The sequence below is a fragment of the Larus michahellis genome, chromosome 3 (assembly GCF_964199755.1).
Source record: "Larus michahellis chromosome 3, bLarMic1.1, whole genome shotgun sequence".
Classification (NCBI taxonomy): domain Eukaryota; kingdom Metazoa; phylum Chordata; class Aves; order Charadriiformes; family Laridae; genus Larus; species Larus michahellis.
Window position 1 is genome coordinate 25,551,141 of NC_133898.1, and position 22,649 is coordinate 25,573,789.

The following is a 22,649-nucleotide window of genomic DNA, read 5'->3' on the forward strand; positions in this document are numbered from 1 at the left end:
CTGCCCTTGTCGTTCGGATTACCGCAGTGCCATGCGCCCAGTTACACAATGCGTAAAGGCGAGGGTTATTTCTAGGACAGATAATTGAACATTAATACTCGTTGACATTGTCGTAGGAATGATATGTCAAGCTGACAGGGCCTGTGTGCTTACATCTGCTGATCCGCTGCAGACGGAGGGGATGTTTGGCAGATCAGACCCGGGGCCTTGCTGCCACCGAGCCAGGGATGATATAGCCATTAATCATGAGCTGCCATCTTGGGCTACCTTCCCTCAAACAGTGGTTGGGTCCCCGCTTTTGGGGGTGGACGGTGTAGTTTGCAAAACGCCATTGACCCCCATACATGCACACGCACCTCTGCGTGCGTAAAGATGTATATACGTCTATAAAACATAGTGAGAGCATCCTTAATGCTGCGTACGCATGAGTGCCGCCACTGTTTTCAATCTACTAATGTAAAAATAAAAGGAAGTGGAGTAGATGAGAAGTTCCTCCAAAGGACTAAGAGCATGATCAAGTTTGATGAGGTGTTTCTGATTATCTCTATCTTAAGAATTAACTGACATAAAAACAGCAGCAGAATTAGCATTTTTTTTTTTTTAGCATCTTTTTTTTTATTTTTAGCATCTTTTCTGTGTCTCTCTTCTGGATGTCAACAGATCCTTCAAGGCAGCCTGCTATAGATAAAGTAGCTACATTGCGATCACTCTTGTCCCTTCCCAGGCAAAATCCCGCAAACGGTGCCTTTCAATATCATTTTATAACAAGCCTTCAGAGAACTAATGCCTTTGTCACAGTATTTCTACAGCTAGACTTTGCTGCCCAAGTAACTGTTCAGAGGAACAAGAAGCAGACAGAAAACAATTACAGGGGCCTCTGACACCAGAGTCAGTTCTACTTTCTTAAAATAGGGCTAAACATCATGTTTGTAATGTCTTGCGTATACTTTGGCTCTGCATAAAATGCTATAAAATAGGGCCCTTGAGAACATCCATTATCACATTTTGGTTAACATCACAGATTTTAAAAATCCCAGTTGCACCAAAGCCATGAAATAAAGCTTTCATCTGTAAAGATCTAGTTTCTCTTTGTTATTAAAATAAATGAAGCCATTAAACAAAATATATGCATATAATAGCCAAGTTCATAATTTCATATCATCAAAACGATAAATTTGACTTTTTTTTCTTTAATTGGAGCAGTCATCTTAGAAAGGTTCATGTATAGAACAAGATCAAATGTGCCTGGTCTCTTTCTTACTTTATGACTTGTTAGTGGTGACATTTTTTTGGTATTTAGCTACTTTCATTTATGTCTTTCTAAAAGAAATGCGGAGTTCTGTTAAGAAAGGAGGGAGAAGCGGAGAGGGAGATTATAAACTTGATATTGAGAAAATTAATTGATTATATGTTATTGTCCTCGCAAATAATTAACGGCCATCACATCATAAATGTGCTAAAAGTGACATGCCATCTCAACGCTTTTGCTTCCAAATTGCCTCCCCAGGGGAGGTTTAGGATGGGTGTTAGGAAAAATTTCTTCACTGAAAGGGTTATCAAACATTGGAGCAGGCTGCCCAGGGAAGTGGTGGAATCACCATCTCTGGAGGTATTTAGAAGACAGGTAGATGTGGTGCTTGGGGACATGCTTTAGTGGTAGTTTTGGCAGTGTTAGGTTGGTGTTTGGGCTTGATCTTAAAGGTGCCTTTCAACATAAATGATTCTATGATTCTATGTTGATAGTTTTATGGTAATATCTGTGGAGGGATCCACACGTGCGTGGTGCTTGATGTCCTCAGACCTCGAAGGAGACCAGGCAGGAGAGGACAGAGGGTATGCTCATGTTGGAATAGGGGTGGGCAATGTCTTCTTGTAGCTGAATCTTTCTGGGTTTTTGAAGAGCCCCTTCCAAAAATCCCTGTCCTCACCTTGTCCATCCGTCATCCTGTAGCAGACACCCACTGAGGGGTCTCGCCTTAGAAAGATGAGGACGGGTCCTTTAGGCACCCCAGGCTTTGGCCGAGTTCTCTGTGGCTTATCACCGTATCTAAAGTCACACAGGTGCAGACAGCTTTGCCATTTCAGGGCTCGTCCCTCCCAGCATTGGCCCACACCATGCCCCAGGAAGCACCTTGCTCCATGAATATTCCCACTGAAATGCAAAGTTTGGTCCCGCCGACCCTCCGTGAGGGACGATACAGTGGTCTTTGAAGTTTTTTTGAGCATCAGGCAAAATTGGTGGAGTGCTGCATCGACCTTGGCGAGGGAAAAGGTTATTTTTTAGGGGGGGGCCCTTTTGGTCCAAGCAAGGTTGCCAAAAGGGAAGAGTCGCATCCTGGAGACCGTCCAAGCCTTTTTAGTGAGGTCTTTATAAGGACAGGAATCAATATATAGTGACTTGTGGGCAAATGTGTGTAAAGTTAGGGTTAAATCTGGAGATTTGGGGGAGAATTGGGATGTGCATTTCCCTGACTCTCAGGAGATCTAAATCGCACTTTTTTTGGTGCGTGTCCTTGCGCATATAAATATAATCCTGGGAATGCACGTCTGTTTTATTCTTAAATTCATTAGCTTTATCAGCCAGGTTTCTTTGCTAAGTAGGGTAAATAATTAATTAGAGCAGTTGTTTTCTTTTGGAGACTTCTTAATTCATCCCTCGGAGTTAAATTTTAGCCCAGGCTGGTCAGAAAGTCCGTATTTCTCCACAGGTCCGCACCCTGAAGCCAGGCAAAGGGATTTCACATGCTAAATGGGTGTAGATAAATGAATTCTCTAGTCAGAAAGCAGAATTGCTTAGTCAAGTTTACGGAGTTAAAACTTGGCTGTATTATTCATATATGCGATCTTACTGAACTTGGGCTATTTTAGCAGAAGGGAACTCATTAGAGGTGAGGAACGAAGGAGGTCATTTATGAGGGACTCTGGTTTTAAAGGTAAAAATAATGGAGAGGGAACTTTCAGGGATGTAAAAGCTGGGCCAGATAAAGTGAGAGTGCCTGAAATAGCTTGCTGGGTGTTGGGAAGTGAAGCCCAGCTCTAGCCCAGGTAAATTGCATTTGAATTTCAACCTCAGATCTGTGTGCGCTCCTATTTGGCAGATGTTGAATTGATAATGCCTGTGTGTTAAAGAATTCTGATTGTTTCTTTTGCCACCTTCGCAGCTTATGAAAATGCAAGTAGACCTGCCTAATGAATATTAATAAGAGTGATGGCTGGATAACATATAAGCCCGTGGCTCTTTGGAGCTCGAATGGGGTTAGTTGGAGGATTGTTGTGGCTGGGAATTTACATGATTTTTAAGAATAAACTTACCGAATGCTTTTATATTCTTCTTTAAAAGCTGATGTTTGTTGTGGCATGCTCACACATGCATGGGGTTTGGGGTTGTTTTTTTCCCTTTTGCTCTCTAGATGCATAGTGAGATTAATACTACAGATAAGACGTCCGTGTTTTTTAAAACAAGGCAATTTATTAGATGAGGAGAGAAAGAGGCCCCATCTTTTAAATTTACCTTCAGTCCAAGGTTAATTACATTGATAGCAATGGTTTATTTTATTTTCCTTGTTTATTTTTGCTTTTTTCCCACACGCCGTTCTCCCAGGTAGCTGCGGCAGTTGTTAGCGGGACAGGGAAAGGCCACTGTCAAGTTCTGGATCTCCAAATGTCCTGCGAGGCTTTAAAGTACCTTTCACGCAGTTAGTTAATAGGGCGGCTCGTTAGGGCCATCGACGCGGACCTCACACATGGCGGTACAACAGCGTGGTGATGGTGTCATGGAGTAGCTCCGAGGTCCCTGCCACCTTGGTGACGCCAACGCCGTGTCCTCTCCAGACTTTAGTTTACTTGCTTGTGAAAATTCCTGTTACCGCCCTTTCTGCCCATTTGATCTGCTCTTCTTCCTCCAGGCCCCGCTCCCAGTTATGCAAAAAAACCCACCAAGGCGCCTTTTTTAATAACTTTCTGCTCATGGAGAGCTGCAGGGGGAGCCTTGAAAAGGAGGAGTTGAGGAGTTCAAAACTCAAAAGGCAAATCGAATCAGAGGGATCTTCATTTATTATTTAAAAAAAAAACAACCCTTGTCTCGATAGTAGGAACTTGTGCCTGACTGTTGCGTCGCTGCGCGGGGTGGAGTTGTTTTGCAGAGCGGTGATTTGGGGCATTTCCCAGTTCTTGCAAGTGATGTGGAGAGGAGAAGGGGGGTCTGGAGATACTCTTGGAGGGTTTCGTGAAGACTCGGTGAGGAGGATTTAATCAAGATTCAGTGATTAAGGTGCCTCTGCATCATCGTTGCTGCCAAATACGTAGTAAGACACACTGTGCATTCACTTAGCAAGTAACCTTATTCTCTCTAAAACTTCCAAACACGGGGAAAACCCCCAACTTTCAAAACAGAAATGCTCGCACCGATGCAGCGTGTTTCCCCTTTTGCAAAAGGCCTTTTCTTTCCCTTCCCTTGTCATGACAAAAAAGGCTTAATTTTTTTATTATTTTTTTTATTTTTCTTTTTTTCTTTAGCCAATATGAGGGGCAAGGGAAGAGGGGGAGAGTCATTAAAATGCAGTTCTTTCAATTACGTCCCGTTCTTTGTCATCTTTATTGCTTTTCTATAGTTTTCATTGCACCTTTAATAGCGCGCCTGGTCAGAGAAGGTGAGCTGGAATGTGCGCACACTTGGCTGCCGCCGCCGTCGCTGCCTACGAGCTGCGCTCGAATCCCCGTCCCTGCAGATTTTAATGTCCCCGCAGACTGCTGGCAGCCTGCTTCCAGCTGTGGCAGGCATGATGCAGTGAATTGCTTTTGAATGTTCTTTACTCAAATAGGCAGTAATTACAAGCTTAAAGAGGTTTAGTGGTCCAGTAAACTACATAATCACCCCTGAATTAGCCTGGGCTCATCAGTTGCAGTCCAGCAACCTCAAGACTGCTGTTTGTATGCAGGCTTTATCACGTAGCAACCTGAGCAGCAGGTGTGGAACAGCAAGAATCCCCCATAAACACAACTGTCTACTGGGGACAATGATCTCTAATGAGATGAGGCTACAGCATCACTGTAATTTAAGTGGGAAAATTAGCACCAGAGAATGCGCACTACTTCCAAGAGTCTCTGCTTCTTCGGGGAGCAGCGGTGTTTTGCTGGCTTGGGTTTTTTTTCCTTTTCCTTCCTCATTTTTTTTTTTCTCTCCCAGGTCTTTAAATGCCTTTTTTTTTTTTTTTTTTTTTTTTTTAAGGAAGAACACATTGTGGTTTTGCTTATAAGTTTAGTGGGCTTTATTCTTTTACAAGGATACGTTGTGAATATTTAATGGTGGATGGGGCATCTGTTCAAGGACTTTCCATGCCAACAAAGTGGCGTTGCAAAATAGCAGCTTTATCTTTTCATTTCCTTCCTCGGCAGTGGTTTGTTGTGGTTTTTTTTTCCAAATAGAAGGTATTTGAATGTAAAACTCCCCCTACTCCAGTCTTGGCGTTGGAGGTTGGCACCTCAATGCGATGGTTGCACGGAAGTCTCTTTGCGTGATGGCTTGGTCCCTCCGTGAGAAAAGGCGGACGAGGTCATGGCAGGAGGCTTCCCAAATCGCGTGGTGGTTGCTCCCAGGGGTGCTGTCGCCCCAGGGAACCCACCTAAAGCTTCTGCTCCCTCCTAAAGCCAGCGGTCGGTATTAGTGATCTTGCTGAGTACAGCAGCCCTCCATCGCCCTGGTGACTCCAGGGAGGTGGGTGTAGGGAGCGTTTTTACCCCCCACTCACAGAGGGAGCTCCCGGCGTCCCGAAGGCAGCCTGGGAAAGAGAGCAGAAAGCACAAACAAAAGCTTTCGGCTTAGCTCTGTGGGATTACAACCGCTGGCACTGGCGTTTCCCAGCGAATGGGAAGTTCTTTGCGAGCCCACCTGTCCAGAAAGTCATGGGAGGTAGATAAGGACAGTGACTCATTGCTGAGAAAAGGCTTCTGGTTTGGAGATATTTACCTGAGCTAATCTCTCTTTGGCCAGCTCTAAAAACAACAGCAGCGCTTTTGTGGAGTTATCAGGTAGTCGGGATTTCCTTTAGCGGACCAGGGACGGGGATATTTTTCTTCCTTCCCAAAAGCCCCTCACCTAGGAAAGGCTGGGGTTCACCTTCCTGCCTGGCTGCCGCCGCCTGATAAAGACGCCGGCTTAACTGAAAAGCTGGGTTTCAAGGATGTGGATTTTAGCTCTAACGGGGTTGGAAGTGGGGTGATGCATTTCCTCGGTTCCTTCGGTGTCACTTGAATGTAATACTTCATTGTTTTTATCTGTGTGCTGCAATGAAGAGAGTTTTGCTGATTTTTTGGGTGCAATTTTTCTTTTAATTACCCTGTCCTTGGTTATTTTTAGGCTGTGCTAGAGAAAAATAAATAAAAAATATAGAAAAACAGGGCAGGGGATGGGAAAGCGCATCGTCCATGTCACGTTCGCACAAATAATCTTGACGCTGGAGCAAAAAATCACTTCTTAAGTGTATTCAGAGAAGTTAACGTGTGTGCGCAAGCACTGTGTGAGTGTTTCTTCATGCACATACGTCCAGGCACCAGAGGAATGTTTAACATGGGAAAAGCTCCGCTCAATTACCCGAGTATGGCGGGGGAGTGTCTGCATAGACTGGGCTTAAACTGGAAGCTGGTGGGAGCCAGGGTAAGCTCCAAACACTGAGGTCTATCAGAGTGTCTCCAAGAGGAAATAGCAGAAGCACCATGGCTTGGACTAGCTAAAGCTCAACTGGAAAAGGCAGTGGGTAATAATATATGGTATGGAAGGAATAATATTGTCGCAGCCAGGGGATGGATTAGATGAGTTAAAAGGTTTTTCCATTTTCTGACTTCTGTAATATCCTGTGCAAGGGATGATCTGAACTTTTTTCCCTTAATGAGTGCTTGCATTATGAATAATTTGATGGGGCCACCAGAGAAGTATTGGCAGCGCATCCCAAGCCATACCATGTCTCTCCATCAGCCTTGGAAAGGATATTTATGTTAGCGAGTGCCAAAACTTGTTCACAGACAACTCTTGCAAGAAAATTATTTACAAAAGGGCAAATGGAGAAAAAAAAAGAGAAGCACAGAGCGTTTCCCCCCCCCCACCCCTGGACAACTCCTTCATTAAAAAGCGTCACTGTTGCCAGTACCTCTTTCCCCCCTCAAAAGCCCCCGCAAATAAAACCTCTCTTCCACTCCCCGCCTGGAAAACCAACCCAAGCCCTATTTAATCAGGTTGTGCTGTGAATACGCATTCAGATGTTAAAACTTCTGGGCTCTTGGCTTTGTATTTTACACCCTGTGTTTGCCTTCGGAGAGTGGGATTCTGCCTCCTTTCCTCACCTTTTATTTTTTTGGCAGGGTTGCCAAAGCAGCCTGCAAACCCTTTTGTAAGGGAGGCGATGGGCAGCGCCCCAGAGCCCCATCTCGCAGGATCTGGCTGACGATGCCAGAAGTCGAGCGACAGCGTAGCGGCCTCACCGTAGAGATACAGGGATGCAGCACCTTGTCGCCTTCATGTTTTGATGCCTTTTTAACTCTAACAAGACCGAGCACGCCTGTTGATGCTGCGTTCGTAGTTTGCAGTTCAATAACTCGGGCAGCACCGGGATTTATTAACAGTAATGCTAGAAAAAAAAGCCCTTGCTGCGGGGATGTTAAACTATTAGAATAAGTTGAGGAAATATTTTCTTTTGAAAGAGGAAAAGGCTGGCTTTGTCTGCAGCGGGACCGTGTCATATGGACTGCGTTTTCTTGCTGAGCTGAAAAAGCACCGAGGAGTTTTAAATGCCAAAGCCAGCTCACACTTCAACAGCATTATCAGGCTGACTCACTGCTCTCGGCTGAGGAAAAGACTGTGCAAACTTTGCCCAGGCTTTTTTTTCCCCTCCCAGCCGCATAGATGCATTTCTAATAAAACAACTTCCTTCTCGGCGTTGAGTATTTCCTCCGACGTGCAAGCCAGTCCCGTGGGATAAACGGGATGGAGTTTGCAGCTTCCGAGTTGATTTCCCCACCGCCCCCCCCAGCAGCTCACCTCAACTTGGCAACTTTTTACAGCCTGAATATAAAGCAGGTCGCAGGGATGGGCTGGAGACCCAGTCACGCAGCCCGCAAAACCGGCCAGGGGACTCGGCGCCTTCTCTTTATCGCTCCCTCTAAATGCGCTGGTGGCCGAGGAGGAAAGCAGGTTGCAATCTTGTGACTTTACGGAAAGTGATCCAAGCGTTTTTTGGCTACTTTGCGAATGCGAGAACCCCCGGTTATTCTTTCGGAGGCCGACATGTGTGAGGATCCAGGACTCGCCTGCTATAAATTCAAGCTCTGTTCTTCGGCTACACCACGCACAGCTTTTGTAATGCAAATGGCAGGCACAAAGTGTCCCTTTGATAATGTGCAGTCAGGAGACAAAAAAACCCATTCACCGCAACAGTAAAACTAATTCATAAAGCTGAGAGACAATAGGAAAGCATTATGGATATTAAAAAAAAATAATAATTTATCGTAGATCAACTTGATCGCTAATGTAAACAGTTTAAATGCAAACCAGGAGGAGGGAAGGGAAGGGGAGAGACCCAAAGGGCTGCACCACCGCCTTGGCTAATCCTGGACAAGTTTGGGTAAAGCAAGGATTTAGAGTTCAGCATAAAACTGATGTGCAGCGCGTCGCTGGAGTGCCGGACCTTGGGCTTTAGCCTGGTTGCTGGGTTAGATGAAGAGCTGGCTTGCTCTTCAGAAACAAGAAAATCATGATGTTGGGGTTTTTTTCTTTTTATTTTGAGGTTAGAAAACAGTTAATGGACTGAGAGCATAATTTTTTTTTTTTTGGGGGGGGGGGGGGGTAGTTTCTCTCCATCACCTACCAGAGTTTAGCTCAAGGTCACCTCGCCTTGGTGCAATACGCGGAGCTCTGGAGGAGGCAGAGGGCCAGAGGAAGGGGGATAAAAGGGCTTCTGGGCAGGTCCTCCCGGCGCGGTCAGCCAAGCGACAGCGCTGCCACGATAAGGGGGGGATGCTGGATGCTTGCCACCACATCCTTATAACCCAACGTGCAGCCTTTCCTTGGGCATCCTCCTGCCCCCGTGCTGTGGCTGGCGGTGTCGGTGTGGAGGTGGTTGGGTGCCAAGAGGAACTGGGAATCTGGGGGGTGGGGGGGGGGGGTGGGAGTGGGAGGTGTGAGAAGGGGCAGGTTTGCCTCCTATTATCTGAGCGGTAAGCTCCGGCCAGGATTATTTTCATATTTTTCTGCCACCGTTAACGATGCGCTGCTACGGCGGGCAAGGCGGAGAGGGAGGGAGTGTTATTGATACCGGGTTACAGATAAGATAAAGTCTGTCGCTGTCCTGGCATCCAGCATTCGCAGCCCGGGGTGGAAAATGTGAGGAAAGGAGTACATTTGGACAAGGGGTATCATTGGGAGACAAACTTGGACGCTTTCCATCTGTAGCTACTGGAGACTTTACCCACTGGCTGTAGTCAAAGGTGGTAAAAAAAAAAACCCACAATGTCTTATTGTTTGTTTTGCTAAAAATGATCTCGGCTGTATTAAAAAAGAGCTTTTATTAAGACTGCTGCTCTCTAAATATCATTCATAAAACAGTGACGAGAGAATATGATGGAAAGTTACATTTTTCTCTCTGTCACTTTGATTTCTTTGTTACTGCTAAAACGACTGCTCTGACTCATATTTTGCATAGTTATTTTTACCTTTTCAAATGTTCCTTAACCGTTCGTATTACCCTGGGCAAATCCCCCAGGGATAATTTTCATTTGCATGCAGACTTTGATGGTGTTATTAAGCAATCACTTTCTGTACTAAGTCATTATTAAAAGTAATACCACAGAGCCTCAAAAACACATTAATGGTGCCAAACAATCCGCATTTCAGCTCGAGATTTATGGGAAGGGAAAAAGCACTGGGTCTCTTACCGTTCGGTGGATGCTGCTCCATAGCGCTGGAGCAGCAGCCGGTGTGATCAGAAAACACCGGAGCCAGATTCAGAGTCCTTATCTGTTCTCCACCTCATTCTTTCAAATGCATTTTTTTGTTGTTTTTTTAACCTGCCTGCTTCCTACTTTTTCTTTTTTTTTTTTTTTTTCACCCCTTCTTGCATTTGCCCTTTTCCTCTGGCCTTGGCGAGAAAGCCTGTCTGCAGCCTTCCAGTATACACGAGCCGGGCTGGTTCTGGGAAGGAGGGTCAGCCTTCCCATCTGTAATCACCGTTTTATGGCTTTCACTCGAGGTGTTAATGCAGATCAAATGGAAAACACTCCGGCAAGAGCGTTACAGCTTCTCGCACTGCCCCGCGTAGGGTCCCAATCGTTAATTCTGATTATAAGACCTAAAGGTAATTCTGTTTGCTCTCCTAATGCATTGCAGCTCTCCCGGTGGTCCGGCGTCTCTTTTCTCCAGTTCCCATCTTGATCAATTGTTTGCAAATAATTAAGCTTTTAAGAGATAATGGTAGGAGCTAATGTACACAACAAAGTAAAGGTCTCAAGTCACTGTTTATTGAACAGTGGCACAATTTGCTTTGATATCCCAAAGTGATCCAGAGTGATCGGTGGACTTACCAACTGGAGTCAGTGCGGTGTTTTTAGACGTGCACTTCCACATATGCTTATATATTTTTATATATAAATATATATATATTTATATATTTATATGTTTATATATTTATATATTCCAAAGAATCATAGAATATCTCAAGTTGGAAGGGACCCAGAAGGATCATCAAGTCCAACTCCCTGCTTCTTGCAGGACTACCTAAAACGAAACCATTTGACTAAGATATGTGTATATATTTATATATATTTTTATGCATATATTTTAAAATATTTTATGCATATACACACAAGTATAATATACATATATATGCAAATATATATATACACACATATCTCTCTGCATGTGTCTCTATCGCTTTAACCAACCATTAGAAAGCTTTTGGAAGGCACCTGTCGTTCTCGCGCAGGTGAAATAAAGACCAGCAGCACCCGTTTCGCCTGAATTTCTTCATAAAATGGCAGTTCTCAGGGCTTCCCCCTTTCTCTCTCCCTCTCTCGCAACGCGATGTCTGCCTTTGCCTGCAGCCCAGGCCTTCCTAGCCCTGTGGGTGGGAATGCAACAAGGCTTTCAATGTTTTTATAGCAACCTAGCCTGTGGCATGCTGATTCTTTGTCAAGTCTTTTTTTTTTTTTTTTTTTTTTAGCCCACAAAGGAACAACTCATACGAGCCACAGAAAGCTTATATAATAAGGATGCCCAGCATTTAAGATGATTTTAAACCGCACCGAATCATAGTTAAAAAGCCTGCCGCATTGCGAGCCTTTAGCTAAGAGGGATTAGCTACGTGGAGTCCTAGCTGTCATGTGATTATGGCAATTATAGATTTATCTTGAAATTAAAAGTTTATGCTGTGCTAGGCTATGAAAAAAAAAATATCAGATGACCTTAAACATACCACGATTTGAGGAATTTGGGTTTTGGGACTTTTAAAGCAATTATTTTTACAGTGACTGTATTATTCTGATGGCTAATTTTATCCAGTCTTGTCTATTTGGAAAAAAGTCCAGAACAATTGAAAATTGCTTAATGGAGACAAGAGTTCTCAATTCCAATAGCTAGAGGCTGTCTAGTAATTATTGCTTGCTGCATGAAATTAGACACAGTTTGTTCAATTACTTAAAATTAGATCACATGTAAGGTGGCAAAGTGAAATAAGAAAAAACAGAATAATTTTGTCCTCGCTTGATAGCAAAGTAATGAAATGGGAAGTAAGCTGTAAAGATGAAAATGTTACAAATCGTCTCTGTAGGGTTGGGGGGTTTTTTTTAAGAGAAGCAAAATGTTGTGTTCAGATAGGTGGACATAAGTCAAGTATGAGTGTTGGTTGTGGACAAACGTGTATACCAGGCGGTCTGTAAAAGTCATGCTACATTTCTGCATGTGTAAAATGCAAATTATCTGTAAAAAAAAGAAGTAAAAGCCCGTCCCCTCTGTCTTCCACTTTGCAATTCCGGCGCAGTTTCACATACATGCGGAAAATACAGGGGGTAGTTTACGGGTGTGCAGGTTGTGGGCTTACTGTCAAGCAGCGGTGTTCCCCCATTTTGGGGGGGGAGGGGAAAATGTATCTTTTGGGGCTGATGGCCACAGCGGTGGACTTTGAAATGGGCACATTGGGCAAAGGGAAGTTGCCGGAGTTAAAAGAAAAATTCCTATTTTTGGTAAAGTGAGGTGAGGCAGGCATGTAACATAGCCGTTAGATGTCAGATTAGGCTGTTTACAAGAATATATAAAATCCGCTAAATAGTTACAATACCAATAAGATTGCGGAGTTTTATGGGGTTTTAAATTCTTATGCTTTACAAGGTTTCAGTTTACATCTTGTGTAATATTACGCCGAATGCATCCAGAGAATATGGGAATGTTTCAGGGAAAAAAAAAAGGGGGGGGGATGTGTGTATAACAGCAAATACTTTGTGACAACCAGCTGCTGAATGGGGTGTCAGGATGGGTCTAACCAGTTATATCAAATTATCTTTATTGAAATGTTATTAAGTACCTTGCAGCAGACCAGGTCTGAATCCAGTGTGTGTCCAGGTTACGAGCCAAGCTGGATCTTCAAAACAGGGTTTTTCCTGGGAATTGTTACGTTTGAAATGTTTGGCCATTTCCTTTTGGGGCAGTGGCTTTTTTTACACAGAGGGAAAGGACAGAAATGATATTTCTAAATTTCAAACTTGGATGTGGTCTTTGCTGGTGATTTATTCTGTATTCATGCAGAAGCGATTTTTTCTGAGAAAGCAATCAAGTTCTCACAAGAAACTGAACTTATGATTGAATTTTAACATTATCTTCAATTAAAGCAGTATTTATTTTCTGTCTCTTAGGATTAGCGCAGCACAGCTATGTTAATGTCAGGCAAAAATGTGCTGAGCATTGACCTTGTGTTGGCCTGTGTTCAAAACCCAGGCGTTTGTTTATGTTCAGGATGCTGATCTTATTTGCAAATTATTTTGGGGCACGGGCAAGATTTCACTATCTCAGAAAACATCGGCGTGTTTTACTTTTACAAAGTGCTTTATCACATTCATTAATTGTTCTGTGAAATACAGGGGGAAAAAAAAAAAAGCTGTGATTTGACTCTAATCGGTCATTTGAGACAAGTGCAAAAACTTTCAGCTAATGCAACAAATATCCTTCTTGAGTATCAAGGTACTGCCAGTATCCTAAGCAGTTATTTCTCCACTTCACTAATCTTTATAATTGGCTTGTCTTTTACTGCCATTAATTAAGTGATGTAGTAGCCCATTAATAATTACAAAAGAGTGACACACCTCAGCATTTTCACCTTTCAATAACAGATGTCACGCTTCTGTTTTTGGTTTGGGTTTTGTGCTTTTTAATTTATTTTAATTTATTTTAATTTAAAATAAAAAGCAAGCCAAAAAAAAAAAGCATTGTTTTAAATCTATATATTTATTTTGGTGTCTTATAGCACCCTTACCCTTCAGAAGAACAGAAAAAGCAGTTGGCACAAGACACAGGGCTCACTATACTTCAAGTGAACAATTGGTAAGTAATTTTCCTTAGTGTTTTCTATACGTCCGCTGGCACCCTCCGGCTAATGGTTTTCATTTTTGAGGACACACCTTTGCCTTTGTCAGCTCCCCGCTTTTGCAGTTTGTCCATGCGAAAAGCATCGAGTGGTTACAATGATGGGAAGTAGGAGGTTTGCTACCGCAGAAAAGGAGCCGTATTTATTTTCCCATTGCTTGGGCGGATTTCAGTATGTTCGCATTTGGGTACCAGTCCTCCTTCTGGCTGGGGATGTGCCTTCTTCAAGAGGAAACCACATCCATTTTGAGAACTTTGGTCATAGAAGAGGTTGAGATGTTGGGTGAAAAAAGGGTGTGATTGGCCCCATTTCTGTGGAGCGTAATGTTATTTTGGGCTGCTGTCATGCTTTTTTAAATGTTGTTAGTGGGGGTTTTCTTGTTGACTGACATCCTTCTATCTCTTTACTGGTTCGTTTTAAAAGTCCAGTTTTTGAAAGCTTGAATAAACTTTGAGGACAATCTGTTTTTTTGCTGCTGAAGTACGGTGTGGAGCAATTTTATTTATTTATTCCAGCTAAGGGTTGCTGGAGCCCCTGATCTGTTGTAGTAGTGATTTGTTTCAAGGAAATCAGGATGTGTGCTGTTTCTGCAGTGGATTTCAGGTTACTAACTGTCCAGAACGTGGTGAAGGCAACCAGTGAAAATTACTCGTGATTTAAGTATAAAAACACAAACCCTTAAAAAAAAAAGTTTGATTTATTACCCTTTGTTACTGCATCGAAATGCAGGTTTCTCCCACTATCCCGGAACAAGTGTCATATTTGAAGTGTATTGCAATCTAATACCTTGTAAAACTAAGTGTATCTAATTAATTGTTCTAATATTTTTAGATTAGTGTTTATGATGGGAAACCTTATCCTCTTTGAAGTAATACCCAGAAAATGGCCAAGGCAAACAGCGAGCCTGCTGGGGAAAAGGGAGGGAGGAATGCCAGTTTGCAGACAAAAGTATTTTTTTTCCGTTCAATAAGTGTCAGAGATTAATATTACTGAAGCTCTGATTACATGGCCTAATCCATTTTAGTGAATAAATTTGGTCTTGATGTCCATTGCACCTACATTAACAAACCCTCCTCTCTTAGAGAGAGTAGGAGCCTATGGGAGAGATTTCAGATATATTAAACCCCATTACAGAAAATGTAATTTCTGTCAATATAATCCCATGTATTCTTCAATTTAGTACTTTAGAGATAACAAGCTACTTACAATATATTTGCCTTTGGAGGATTAATTTACAAAGTGCACTATCTGGGAGACGCAGGCGGGCTCACATAAGCATAGCTTGTAAGGGTTATCAATTTCTGTGACCCCACAGCAGCCCTGGGAGATCAATTTTTTGAAGCCCTTTAAGACACTGAATAAAGGAAAATGCCAAATACTTAGTGTATGTGAAGTATGCTTCCAAGATACGTACTTTAAAATGGAGGAATAAAAGGCACTAAACGTAAAATGCATGTTCTAAGGAAACATAACCTGCGGTATTTTGGCTCAGCCAGGAAAAATTAGTGCTTGCTTCAGCTTTACGTCCTCCAACCTTCGTCCAGGTGGTACCCTATAGATATGGTTGTCCTTCAGTTTAACGATAGGCGCTTTGGCCGGTTGAGAAGCTGTGTGATGTTCGTCAGGGGTCTTATTTAACGATGGGTGGAGCAAGCGTGTGCTGCTTTGGAGGGGTCTGGGCGCGTAGGATTCGGCGTGGGCAACTACCATGGGTGATGGTCCATCAAAGAACTCTTTTGGGATGATGAACATGGGATGCTTTGAACTAAAGCTGGTGGCATTTCTCCCGAGTGACTTGCCGGGGTGTTTTTCAGTACCCATCACGCCTCGGATTTGAGGAGTTTTAACTTTGGCTTGATGTCAGACGTGTTTTTTATAAGTTCCTTATGTGCACGGAGAAAGAAAAAAAAAAAGTAGGTCAAAATACATTATAACTGAAGCCTTGTGGATGTAGGGCAGGCTTCCTCTGCTTGAGCTAGTTTGGTAATTCTGCCGTGGTGTTACAATTGTATAAATTATTGAGATAATTCCCTGTCCCTCCTCAGCCCCACGGAGCTTTAACGCTATAGAGGCAGTCGGGGCTTTCTTAAAACACAGGTGGTAGGCAGAGAGGACAAAATATTGGTAGTTCAGCCCCTGGTTCTTGTAACGGATGCTGAGGAAGAAGGGGGCTGAGTGTGCAGGTTGCATCCTCGGGAAACATCCATCCATGGCGTGACCAATGAGCTGCTTATCCCCTCCTGAATCCTGGGGGGTACAGGGCAACCTTCTCCCAACCTTTTGCCGAATCCCTTTTCTTGTAAGGCAGGAGAAGAAGCTCTTCTTTGCCTAAATCGTTTGCTGCAGGGAAGAGCTAACGTATCATTTCTGGTTAGCTTTGCCTTTCTTCAGCGGGCTCATAAGTCATTCAGCCACGACTTGCAAAAAAATTTTGCCTTCCTCCTTAGATTCTTCCAAACTTGTTAACACACATGTACATTTTTGTATTAATGATGAGTCATTGTAAATCACTGTTGCAGAGATTAAATAAAATGCTGAAGGGCAGGCTGGGTGCAGATCAGTCATAAATTATTGGCAGCAACACAGCATGTGGGAATACATGAAATGTGCATGAAAAACATAAACTCATGTCTGGTAGCATGGTCGTTAGCCCAGACTGGGAATGCTGGATTTTCTGGATGGAATTAGAAGTTTGCCACAGAGCAGCCAGTGAAGAGAGCATTTGTTTTCTGCAGATTGAAAGCATTTGAACAATTTTTTTTGTCATATTTTGAATGCCTTTACAGTATGTGCTGGTCGCATACTTCAGTTCTCTGCCGTAACGAAAAAAATGGTGCTTTTCACATACGGTCTGCCCGGTGTTCGGGCTCCCCGGGTTGATGCACACAACTCCTATTGATGGTGGAGGAGTCACAGGAATGGGGTGATGAAGTGAGACGTGCCAGAAAATGTATCAGTGGTAGGGCATATGTCTTTAAAAATACCACAGTTTGAGCTTGACCCTTTTCCTTGGGTTGTTTTATTTTTTTAAAGTAATGAAATAATCCACGCGGAGGATTTTTTTTCCTTTTTTTTTCTTTTTTCGACACACAACGATTTTGCTTGTGAATCGCCAGCGTTGCCTTTTGGGACCATCTTTTTTGCCACAGTCGGGTGTTTCTGTCGTGTGAAGAGGGAGCCCTGTGGCAAAAAAAAAAAAAATATCTGTGGCAGGTAGGAAGGTAGCAGAGTTCAAGGTGTCATTAGTGTAAACGAACCCTTCAGGTCTCTGTCTTTGGTAGTGATTTAACCCCGCAGGCGTTTAGGGTTCGAAGGATGGAAACGTGAGCTAGAAGAGCCACTTGTGTGATCTTGACAGTGTTGCATATAGGGACGTGGAAGGGACCTGACCACGTACCGGTTAATAAGGTGCTTTTCCCCAGTGATAAAAAACTGTGATTGAAATATCCAGGAGGTGTGATCCAATCCCTCCCTACCTCCGCTGAGAGTCAGCCAGGCTGTATCGAACCATCTATAGAGTTTGCTTGTTTACTACATCCCAGCTGAATCTCTTCCCGTTAAGAACTAATGGTAAATAATTGCTGGCGGTGCTCTACGGAGAAGAGAGGGAGATTCTCATCAAGGGCTGCATTAGGTGTCAGATGGTTGTTTATGTTTTAAGAAAGCCTAAGTACACACAGATAAATGTCTGCATATTTGTAGAATAATCTGCCTATATAACCTCTCGGTGTGTGCATGTCTATGTGTGACTATCTCTCTAAATAGAGTTGCGAACAACTGCATTAAAATGATCTTAAAAAAAAAAAGAAGAAGATTAAGTTTGACAATTCAAATCCTTAAAGCTCCAGCCTTTTATTGGGTGTTTCCATTCTGCTTTTTTCCGAAATACCCTTGTGCTATCTAGGACACAGACCAGACAATGATGGAGCAGCTAGTCAATATTTTATCTTAACTCTCATTCTTCAGTGCTTCGTTTGTTGAGCTGTATTCAAACCGTGCTTGAAAATGGAATTAATAATTACTGCTGGGCTTTACTATGGCGCTTACTGCTGTAATACCCAAGTCCTCGCCTGACCTCCGCTTGCCCGTATATGCATGCAAGGTTGTGGGTCTGCACAGTATTTTTACAGTTTCCCTGCAAAGAGAGAGAATACCGTTGTCTCAGTTCCCAGGTAAAGTGAGAGGCAGGGAGGTCCAGCACAGCCACCGGTTTTGGGTTGGTCTGGGACTGGGAGATGACTCGAAAGGATAGCAAGTTATTCACGTTTAAGGTCCAACAACCACCGGAACTCCCAAGTTTCTATGGAATCTCCAAGTTTTGAGTGCCGCGGCATCTTACATGCCACTCTCCAGTGTTGGGTATGGAGAAGAGGCAAGAAATCAGTAACCGCTGGTGAAAAGTTTAGGTTTGATGATTTTACTCGGTAGCTCCCGAGTAGTCCAAGGCAGCATCAGAGCCGAATCCTCTTCTCCAGTGCAGCGTTCAGCTGCTTCAGCCATGACTGCTTTGCTTTTCTTGCTGTTTGCTGCCTTATTCGTTCAACTTTGACAAAGTTTATTTTCTGTAGAAATCAATTTTTCTACATTATAGTGCCCTGGCTTGTTCTGATAACAAACACAATCATCAATGGGGTGGTTGAGGCATTGGGCCCTATCAAAAATTGTGCCACGAGCTGGTAACTGAACTGTTTCCATATAAAGTAGATTAAAGAATAGGGTGCAAGCAGCTCTAGTAATACACTTTCCTAACTCTTGAGTTCTTGGTTTTATGACCTTGGCTTCTTTAAATGTCAGTTTTGTGTATAATTTCCTAGGCTTGCAAAAAAAAAAACAAACCAAAAACCAAGTCCCAACCAAACACACTGGAAAAAATGATCAAATAATGTAAATTTCCCTAATCTCATTCTTGGAGACAGCTGAAGTTATTTTTGCTAAAACTTTATAAGGAAGAAATTTTAAAAAGGCTGCAAGACCAGCCTGAAGATGAGTTTGAAAAATCTGAGGTGGGTTTGCAGTAGGAATACCAAAGCACCTTGCCGTATGTAGCACAGCCAGCTCAGGACATAGACACCCAGAAACACTTTATTACTCTTTTAGCCCCGTCACGACTCCCCTCCAGCAGCAAATTTTCTCCTGCCTCTGTTTCTTTGCTCGCGGGTAAGCGTAGTGGCAGAGCTTTGCTGCGGTGGTCTCATGGGGCAGGGGACGAAGCGCTGTGCCATGGCGGGGGCAGGCGGGGTGGCACAGCAGGGATGGGAGGATTTTGCCCTTCTCACAGGGGATTACATCCCAACACCCAGCGATGGATGGGGAGCACCACTGCCAGGGGTGCCCTTCCCATCTGCTCACTGGTCATGCCCAGCCTGGCTTTGCAGATGGCAGGGTTACGGACGGAGCAGATGGGGGGGATGCAGATGGGGAGATGCAGATGGGGGATATGTGGGAAGATGCTGCTGGGGCAGATGGGAGTTGCAGATGGAGGGATGCTGATGGGGGATGCAGCTGGGGACAGATGCAGATAGGGCAGATGGGGAGATGCAGATGGGGCAGGTGGAGGGATGCAGATTGGGAGATGCAGATGGGGGATATGGGGGAAGAGGCTGATGGGGCTGATGAGGGGATGCTGATGGGGGGGATGCAGGTGAGGACAGATGCTGATAGGGCAGATGAGGGGATGCTGATGGGGGATGGAGGGATGCAGGTGGGGACGGATGCTGACGGGGCAGACGGAGGGATGCAGACAGGGCAGATGGGAGGATGTTGATGGGACAGGTGGGGGGATGCTGGTGGGAGGATGCAGTTGGGGACAGATGCTAATGGGGCAGATGGAGGGATGCAGACAGGGCAGATGTGGGGATACTGATGGGGAGGATGAGGGGATGCTGATGGGGCAAGATGCAGATGGGGCATTTGTAGCAAGCCTCTGCCCACCCCTCCGCAGAGGTGCAGGGGAAGGAGGAGCAGCTGCATGGCTCTCAGCCCCACCACCTTTTGGAAAACAGTCCCAGGCCCCTGTTTTCCCGCTGTAGTTTTTTTTATCATAGCATGCCTGGGGATTGGTCATCTAAAGCACATCCCAACGCCTCCCCTCAAATCCAAGCGATAATGTTGTCTGGTGATTCCCACGTGTTGAGCCACACGTCGGCCTCTTGGAGGGGATGGAAAGGCTCCTTCATGGGGCTGGGCATTTAGCATAGACATCATCTTCGCTCAGTTCCTTTGCTAAGGGTGAGACTCACCCCAAGCAAAAGGCCAGCACATGACCAGCGCACCACTTTAGTCCCACTTAAGCACTATTTTTAGGGTGTAAGTGGGGGAGGAGGCCGGCAGGGAGGGAGCATAGCACAAGCAGGTGCTGGTCCTATACGCCGGGGTGGATTTTCGCCCCCACCGCCCACCAAATTGCAGGCTACAATAAATAGGCAAGTTATTCTGGTTGCCACTTTGCAGAGCACGTCGCACGCAGGGGTTTTTAGTCCCAGGCGAGTAAAATACCTGATTGTTTTCAGATGTATCTATTACTGCTTTTGTTGCAGTAAACAGATTAAACGAGAAAAGGTCAAGATGCAATTTGAATCTGTGTAAGAACATAACAAATAGTTTTCTCAGTAATCAGATACAGTAAATACAAGTACTTATTTACTTGTAAATGTTAAAACATTCACAAATTATCCTCTCAACCTCAGCAATACCAACTTAACCATCAGATTTTGGAAACTATTTACTTTTCTTCTCTGTGTGATTCAAGAATGCATATACATGTGTTATTTAAACACTGTTTTGTTAATGGGAATACAGGCAAAAGCAGGGAAAATAGAAATAAGAAATAATATAATGTTTCAGGTTTAACGAATACATGTTGTTTGTTATTCCAGAGTAAAATAAGACAGTAGGTGTTTGCAACATGAAAATCATCCCTTCCAAAAAAACACAAAACCCCAAGAAAACTATTAAAAAAAAGGATCTTGCTGGGTGAATTGTTATACTGTTTGAGCAATTCGGAATATGTGTGGTAAATTAGCTGTTCTAAACGTACCATGTGCTGGGCTTTTCAAGCAGATTTTTACATTTATGTTTTCACTAAGTCTTAGCTAATTGTTATGCCTTTCACCTTGAATGCCAATTGTAATAATAATATTACATCTGTAGCCTATTTCTCTGTTCTTAAATTACAGCAATCAGGAGTACTCACTAGGTAAAATCCTGTATAGTTACTCATAAGAAAATATTGAAATCAGAGGAAAAAATGTTTAGCTTGCATATTGCCTTAGACAGCCCTGGAACGCTGCCAGGCAGCCAAGGTATTATTAGAAAAGCTGAGCAAATAGCTTGCAGGGGGAAGAGTTGTGAATTTAGAGCCATCAGGTACTGTCGTATCACCGGATTTTAGGCTGGGGTTTTGGTTTTTGTTTTTTTTTTTTTTTTTTCAGTAAAGCCATTTAAAAATAGAGTGCGGTGGTTTAAATGTGTGGGGTTTGGTTTTGGCGCGTGGGTTTGAGGAGTGAAACAGTTTGGGCATGAAACAAGGGTGTTTTTCCAAAGGGGGCAGATGCTCGGAGGAGGTGGATAAAGAGGCGTTTTGGGGAAACACTCCCCTTGGGCGCCAGGACTTCAGGTGGAGCAGAGGAAGGGCTTTTACCCTGGAGAGCTGATAGACCCTGGGTTTCTTGCTCAGTCCAGCCTTGGCAGTCTCCACACACCTCAAACTGCCCCAAAACAGGGGTCACCCTGCCCAGGAGCACCCGGAGAGGATGTGTCCCCATACCGTTACTCTGACAGCCCCTGCGTTCAGCCTGGGCAAAACCAGCAGGGGAAACACCGTTTATTTCAAGAGCAAATGTGGAATCATTTTGCACTAACTAACAGACTTAATTAGTGGTGCCCTGAGCATTGAGCAAATAAAATAACTGGTGTTAATATAGAATATGGAATATAGAATATAGAATAGAATATATAGAATAGAATATATATTATAATATAATACTATAACATATTATAATATATAATCTATATTATACAATAAAATACCTGGTGGTATTTTATTCACACAGATGCTTTTTTGAGAGGAAGAAAGGTCATTTCCCACCACAGAGCATCGCACAGTGCAAAAGGGGTTTACCTGCCAATAAAGGCACTCGGCACTTGAGAAGTGAATATACAGCCAAAAAAACCCAATCCTGTTTTCCCTTGGGCCTTCCGTCCTCTTCTGGGGTGGTTTTGTACCTGACAAACTTTTATTTAGTGGGCGCATTAATATTCTGTAACGAATGCGCTGTCAGGTGTCGGGGAGATAAGATGAAACGGCGCCGTGCAAACATTCCCCGCTTGCTCTTTCCTCCCATCCTGCGCTGGCTTTGCTCTGTGGGATCAGGGTAGGGGTCAGAAGGCTTTGTTTGCTACTTTTTATTTAAAAAAGGCTGAGATTCAGGTGTGCATTGTCTCAAAACAAGAGTTTGGCTTTTAAAAACCCCGTCCAGGGCGCTATTGTATTGCGGAAATGCTGCGTTGCGGGCAAGGAGGGGGCACTGCGCTGTCTTCTGTAAGTACAGCTCTCAGGGCTTGGTTTCTCTTTAGTGCCAGAGATGCTTCTGTCAGGAAGAATACTCTCAATATGTAAAAAAAATAAACAAAATTAAGAAGATATACTCTCAATATATTTTTAAAAAAAAAAAAAAAGAGAAGGGGAGAGTCATGGCTTGTCATTGCTTTGCAAGTCAGGTTTTGGTCTATTCTTGTCATAGCCATCTGAAGCGTGTTTACATATAGTTTGCCTTTCTGGTATTTTATGCTTGCACAGACCTGATCTCCACCTATTTTGTGTCAACAGTGGCAGAGATTGGTGCAGAACGGTTAACCATTGCGAGCTGAAACACCGGCACGCAGAGGAAAGTGCCCTCCGAGACCCTTCTCTCGCACTTACAGCAGGCGCTCGCTCTGGGCTGCACCTGCGTAAAACAAACCGCCTGGTTAAAAAGTCAGCCTCAAGTATTAAAAGCGGGGCAAATGTTGCCTCCTTCTTGGCTAAACCCATTT

General features: G+C 43.8%; 1 protein-coding gene across 5 annotated transcripts in view; it reads left to right on the top strand.

Annotated features, from left to right (window-relative positions):
* MEIS1 (Meis homeobox 1) overlaps window positions 1-22,649 on the top strand; it is a 114,400-nt gene that overhangs the window by 75,764 nt on the left and 15,987 nt on the right. For 4 of the 5 annotated variants that reach the window (XM_074579271.1, XM_074579272.1, XM_074579270.1 and 1 more), the window contains exon 9: window positions 13,497-13,573. In XM_074579271.1, coding sequence (XP_074435372.1) covers window positions 13,497-13,573 — 77 coding nt within the window. Of the gene's footprint in view, window positions 1-13,113; window positions 13,214-13,496; window positions 13,574-22,649 lie in introns of all 5 variants that reach the window. The other variant, XR_012586048.1, reaches the window with a different exon arrangement.